General features: G+C 35.1%; 1 protein-coding gene across 1 annotated transcript; it reads left to right on the top strand.

The window, feature by feature from the left end:
- The first annotated feature begins 5,292 nt into the window (after window positions 1-5,292).
- Window positions 5,293-6,843, top strand: LOC119635954 (serine protease grass-like). The gene is made up of 6 exons (XM_038031001.1): window positions 5,293-5,566; window positions 5,642-5,901; window positions 5,971-6,167; window positions 6,225-6,317; window positions 6,383-6,727; window positions 6,829-6,843. Exons 1-5 carry the CDS (start codon window positions 5,354-5,356, stop codon window positions 6,703-6,705), a joined length of 1,086 nt encoding a protein of 361 aa, XP_037886929.1. The 5' UTR covers window positions 5,293-5,353; the 3' UTR covers window positions 6,706-6,727; window positions 6,829-6,843.
- The last annotated feature ends 315 nt before the right edge of the window (window positions 6,844-7,158 follow it).

Genomic DNA, 7,158 nt, shown 5'->3' with positions numbered 1-7,158 from the left:
CATACATTTTCGATTAGCATCAAATTCTCAATCAATTCATGTATGTCTGTCCGTCCGTCTACGTAATGTCTGTTGTAAATTTTCTCCTGACCGCGAAAATGAAGCTATCCATTGCTTGCACGCAGCTTGTCATTCTACACAGGTCAAATCGACCGAGGCCAATCTTACAACACCAAGCAAGGGAGCATCTCTATGTCTATATTCTATGGACCGTGGCATAGTGACTGTACAGAAATAGAAGACATTGCCCACGCCTATTCAATACTATAGGGTATCAAAAGGTGACTTTATAACGCCCAGAAGCAAGCTACAAAAACCCTATAGAGTATATACATTCTCGACAAGTGCTAAATTCGAAATGATAGATAAGTATTTTCAGCATTTATCTGTCCATACGTCCTTCTGCCCATTTGTCCGTCTGCTCCACTGTGTAATATTCGGAGTAAGTGTTCTCCCCTTGACAAAAATGAAGATATCGTCTACAAACTTGCAAAAGACCAAATGACCAAAAGGAAAAACTGAAAACACTTTTGTTTTCCGTTCCATATTCACAAAGTGCACAAGATATATGATATAAATTTCCACTCTTTGTCTAAAAATTAGGAAAAGATAGCCACGTAATGCTCGTAGCGTAATGTTTTAGTGTATGAAAATTTAGATTTACCTTTTTCTTCAATGATGGATATAAGAGGTTCGTACATAATTTTCTTAATTGTTTAACATTTAGCAAAAATAATTTCTTTTTAATATTTAAAGGAAAAGCTTAAAAATTTCTTCGAATGCTATTATTTCTCTCTCCTGCCATTCAAAAATAATTGTCAAAATACACGTTTTTTGGCTGCTGAAATGGCGTTGTTAGTCAGCAAAAAAACACTTTCTTATAAAAAAATGAGTTCATTTCAGCATTATTCGTCGATTCATTTAAAAAATACAAAAAATTGAAAAAAAATTCAAAAAAATCACAATTGTTAGCTTGTTGTCGTCAATACACACAGCAGCACGGACTCGCTGACAACAAGTTTTGATTACCTTTCGCGTTTTTTCTCGCCATTCATGATATACGCTCGATATGGAGCATAAATTTTCATTCTTTATCTACAAAATAGAAAGGAATAGCCACTCCCAGCTAATATTCTAGAACATAGAAACTTTGTTTTTTACATTTTTTCGTTCTTCTCTGAGATAATGACGATGTATATTAGAGATTCGATCATGACATCTTCTTACTTAATTAATATTCCATTTAAAAATAATTTTTTTTTTAATGTTTAAAAATATATTTTTAATAACTTCTTCGAGTGTAAGGCGAAGATATTTGCAAGTATAAAAAAAAAAAAAAAAAAATCCAAAATCACCCAAATCGTTCCAGGAACATGCCTGCAGGGCCTGGCAAATTGAAATATAAACACAGAAATACTGATCAACATCATTGTTAGAATTAATTAGCATGAGTATCCTTTCGAGTTGATCCATACCGGCTTAGGTATTTAGCTGAATTCAATTTTATAATTGAGTAGGATATTGAATGAATGATGAAACTGTTCTATTTGTTGTAGACCTTTGAATATCTTTGCGTAGAAAAGATTGCTATTTCTTCCCTGTTTGGAACTTGTAAGATGAAAAAATCCTCAACTACTCTTGGGTAGAGATGGCTTGGAAGGCTATGTTAACGAAAAGCTTTTGAAAAACAAGTGTTTGCAACGCTTTTATCTATAAAGACGAGTTTTCGAATTTCTTCGATATATTTACAATTCCTTAAAACAAGCAAAGTATTTGAAGGTGAACTTCAATTATTTTGAAATTCTCAGGATTTTGGATAAACGTTCGTAAACCTGAAAGGTAGCTGTATTGGCAATCGGGAGATAATTTATTTCTAAAAAATAAAATTCATTGCATATTATTTACATAAATTAGAAATTTTCATTTACTATAACCCATGCATATGTCTATACAGGGCAATTATTTGCTATTAGCTGTAGCTGTGGTTTCCGGGTTGTATTCACCCTCTGCATCATCCCAAATCGGAAAGAAGGTTTTAGCACGATCTGAACTTCGGCGTATATCCCCAGAATTTAGTCGTGTATCGAAATCCGTTATACGTTTGGTGCGCCTTAAAACACGATTATAATCGAAGGGTATCTGGAAAGGCAAGCGAAACGATCTACGGATTATATGTGAAAAGAATTTCATTTTTGCAGATGGCTTTTATTGAACAAACACGTAATAAAAATCACTCATAATTTATTTGTCGAATTTTTCACATTTTACAAACCTCTTGTAGAAAGAATTCGGTTTTATCAGTTAAAAGATTTTCATCTTTATTCGTTTCTGTTGCTGACAACAGAGAAATGCAAATGCAGTTAATGGTTAAACCGATTATGAATAATTGAATAAATTTGCAAATCATTTTCAATTATCGCGTTGTGCTGTTACTTATTCCTTGAACATCAGTTTCGAAACTATTTGTCGTACAGTGGTTGAATGACCAAACGATTATTCTTAATGTAATAAATAAAATGAAATAAAAACAAAGCAAACAGATGTTTTCGGTAATAGAAAACCGTTTATAATAAGTTCTTGTTTATTTTTTATCAAAGCGCCTTTGTACTGCGTACAAATTTTTATTTATGCAGTCGGTTTTTTTTAATTAATAAAACACATATGGAAAATCAGTACGAATTTTTAACGCAGAATACGAGAGAACCACCCTCTGTTCACTTGTTAATGCTTGCTTAAGAAAAAACAGAGAAAAGACAATTATCTTCGACTTGTGCCGAATCCCTGATACCCGCCATCTTTGATTTTAAGTTTGTCTTACTGTTCATGTAACATACAATTCAAAAGGCGATATGAATTCACTTAATCAGGGAGTCCATGGTACAACCACATATTTTAATTCTTATAGCTGGGAGGCTAACACACGGACTGACGGATTTAAGATATATTTCATTTACTACAGATAGAAGAAGAAATTGATTATATAAGCCATCCTACCATCGGCTAATATTTATCGGCAGATTTCAACATAGAGAACAACATAAAATGAACACTGCCGTACACATCGAGCTTATATCGAATCTCATACAATCCACCAAACAATCGTGAAGATCAAGTGAGTGTTCGCGGATTCAAATTTCAATGCTGTAGACTTTACTTTTTCGTAGGTGTAGTGAGTGCTCCGTCGGTAAAGACAGAACGCCCCCCTATTAAACACACATCGTTTCGATCGCTTCCCCATCTCTTTCGCTTGCCCTACTTCTTTCGACCGTCATCCCATTCCCCAAATTCCCCTATATGTATATATGTATTTCATACACTTTATGCCAATTTTCCACATGATTTGGACAAAACTTATTATATAATATCCTTCCATTTGTGTTTTTGCGCTACAGCTTGTCTTGGAAAACATGGTAAACATTCTTCCCCAAAAAGTTATCATAGTTACGTGGCGGACATGAGAACTCGCAAAGTATATATATTCACATCTACGATCGAGCTAACCAACAACTTTATTAAGCTTCAAACAAAGAACTTTATGTTCACGTTAAACATTCTCTAGACAGTATAGCGAATCGTTTGTCGTTGATTTGCTTGGAAAAGTTTCCACAACTCCTTTGAGGTTTTAGGAGCAAAAAATTCAATCGACCGAGAGAAAGCGTAGGAACAAAGCGGACACTCAGCTTAAATTGCTTCAGAAAAAACACTATGCTGTGGCACGATTATTTTTATTATTATTATTTTGCTTATTAGCGTTGCTTATTTAACGACTTTTCAAAATAAGGCCTAATATTGGAAGCGGTCTAAGAAGAGCTCCGATCGGAAGTGTTTTCAATGGCGTTAGTCTTTGGGCGAAACCATGCCGGCGTACCAAATTTCATAAAAATATTTCAACGGTTGCGACCTCGTAGGTTGAACAAAACAAAACAAGACAAGAGCAGGCAAGCGGACGGACAGACAAGCTGAGGTCGATTCAGAAAGTGATCCCGAATCGATCGTTGTAATAGAAATACGCAAATTTGTACCACATGCGTTCCGATGATTAATCGGAATAATAAAAGATCAGTCTATCTCAACTCTTTTCTATCACTTACGAATGAAATTAAGGTATCTTGTAATAGCAAGTGATGTAGGGTTTCAAAGAGCAAGCGTCTTTTTGTTTGGATAATGCTCTAACGCGCTGGCTAATATGAAAAGGTGCGTAAACTGTTGTGAACTTTGACGTGTTATAATTAAAGCAATACGTAACTTCCTTCTTCTAGGGTGGGAGAGAGAAAGGCTTCTTCTGTTTAGTTAAGATCTTTTTTTTTTTTGACAACTTAAAAGTGGCGAAAGTAATCCAATGTACTTGCGTGAATTACGTGAAATATGTCTACGAAACATGGCGTGTTTTTGCAAACATGCAAAGGCGGCTTTTCCGATTTTTGCTATGTCTGTGAAACAATGATCTCTGACCGCAGGACGTCATGTAACCCATCATATGAGATATGCGGCTTATATCTATGAATAAGCTCAAAAACTACAGTTTTGTTGATAGTTCCCTTCAATTATCGAGAGTTTTTCTATTATGCATTTTTTTCCGTCAGATGACATTGATTCAGAAGAAGAACTTTTTCATTCCTAAAATGAATTCATTTTATTTTTTTTATTCTAGTAGCAGTAGAAGTGTGAGGACTTCCAATGGAAAGAAACCAGAATTAAGAAGTAAAGAGTTCGACTTCCAGACAGTGCGTAGATGACGTTACACACCGTGCAGAAATCAGAATTAGCAGACAGATGTGAACTTTCGAAGATATGCCAAACTGAGTCCACTATTAATTCTCTGCATTGAAACTAAATATCAAACAACTTCTATTAGTAACTGATTAAACATTAGGGAACACACAACGGACGTTGATTGTTTGATGTAACACAGAAAATTTGCGATACATTTTCCGCAAAATTTAGTGCGTCGATAAGTATTAATTACAACATTAGGGGTCAGTATACTAAATAAGTATTATTGCGCTTTCATGGCTTTGCATATTGTATTCCGTTTCAATTGAGGCATGACATATGTAAACATTGCAAAGAGCATTATAATTAGACGAATGGCAGATAGGGAGAGGTACTCTCAATTAAAGAAGATCTTTAAATCATCTTTCTGGTCCTCTATTATATCAGATAAGCTCTCTCCTGACATTGAGTAAGATGCTAAATGCACAGACTACTTGGCAATTTCGTGAGTAATTTTTACACGGTTTACCGTTTGTTTATATAGATTCCTGATTTTCAACTTTTCGATCAGTTAGTCATATTTGTGCATTGATTGGATGCCGATCGAATTACAAAAACTTAACTGCGTTTATAAAACAAAATGAAATTTTATTTGATTGAAATTTGTTGCCTTATATTCCTTTATGGTTATGTTAAGGGCTGTGTAACGCCCTTCGGCGGGTTGGGTAAAAAAATGAAGTTCTCTGAATGCGAAATTATAACGAAACTGTTATTGAAATATCAAAGGAATTTACCTCCAGTCGTGCATCGATTTATTGAGGCCAGTTTCGTAACTCTCGAAGATATCGAAAATGTATTGAGCAAGAAAGCGCAAGGAATTTGAAATCTTCTGCGAAACTAATTTTATTTTTGTTTATTTCTGCTATAGCGTATAGCTTGTTGCCCAGAAAGAGAGATTGATATGGATAGAGTCTTTGAAAATGTCGGGGGTGAGATTCTTAATACTTTGAGTGCCTTGTGTGGCGATAATACACATAAGAGAATTTCTTTTGGTGAACAACCCACGTTTATGGCCTATCCTTGGGCTGCATTGTTAATGTATGATCATCGGGAAAAATTTCAATGTGGCGGTACGCTGATAACGCAGCGCTATGTGTTGACAGCAGCTCATTGCATTAAAGATAACTTGTAAGTGCGAGAAAACCCAAATTATCAAAATTGCGTTTAATGGGTTTTCCAAATCTTATGACATTTAAGAATCGGTATACGTTTACGTGAATACAATATAAGCTCACAAGAGGATTGTGTCGTCGATGATGGCTACATTACACACTGCATGGCCCCACCTATTGATTTGGGTATCGAAAAGATCATAAAACATGAAAAGTTTTCAAAACGAAATTTTGACAACGACATCGCCTTAATACGTTTATCTCGATCTTTGAACTATGAGCGTACGTAGTGTGCTCACGGATTTCAATTCAAATTTTATTGATTCTTTTATTTAACAGGATCTGTACGACCTATATGCCTGCCTGAACGTCAGGATGCCGATTATTTCAAGAAATACGGTGTCATCAGTGGTTGGGGTCTAACAGAGAAAGGTTTTTTCCCCTCAAAGTAATGTTTTCAGTTTTGTATTTCAGACGAATATATATACGCTTTACAGGAAAAATGTCAGACGTTTTATTACACGCTGAAGTACCTGTTCTTAGTTTAGATTATTGTCAGAAAATCTACCCCTACACTCACTTTAATGCAACGAAAATTTGTGCTTCTGGTGTAGATGAAATTGATATATGCAAAGGAGATTCCGGTGGTCCGCTCGTAGCGCGTTTGGAAGGTTATCAAGTAGGACGAAAATTTCGTTACTTGCAAACGGGAATCATATCAGCAGGCGTGTCCACGTGTGGGGATAAGCGTTTCTTGCCAGGAGTCTTTACCAACGTGGCTTCGTTCATTAACTGGATCGAAGAAAAGCTGGAGCTATAATAAATGTGATGATGAAACAAATGTAAGTTTGTTAATTGCTAGAAATTGTACTCATATGGACTCGATAATGCCACGTACAAAACTTAGCATAGCGACTAACTTTCTATCTTTTCATGTTGGCAGAGAAAACTATAAGAAAACCTTTCCTGCTGCCGCCTAGCTACCGCCTACCATGAAATCATTCTTAATTAGGTTGAATTAAAGTTACGAGTTGAACGTAAGCACAAGCTTAAAATAAATTTCATTTCAACTCTTAATTTAATTCAGTAGAAATTTATGTAACGATGTATTGTTAAATGTCTTTAAATATATTATGTTTTATGGACTTATGTTCGTTCTAAGTGTCGGTGACTACATTTCATTTTGCTTTCCTCCAACTTTTCTTTAGAGATAAAATTTACTTTAGAGATTTTATGGGAGCACGTTAGTTTTTCGATTGGCACCTTCGCGGTA

Source organism: Glossina fuscipes, unplaced genomic scaffold (assembly GCF_014805625.2).
Source record: "Glossina fuscipes isolate IAEA_lab_2018 unplaced genomic scaffold, Yale_Gfus_2 27, whole genome shotgun sequence".
In the NCBI taxonomy this organism is placed as follows: domain Eukaryota; kingdom Metazoa; phylum Arthropoda; class Insecta; order Diptera; family Glossinidae; genus Glossina; species Glossina fuscipes.
This window is presented reverse-complemented; position numbering and strand designations above follow the sequence as displayed.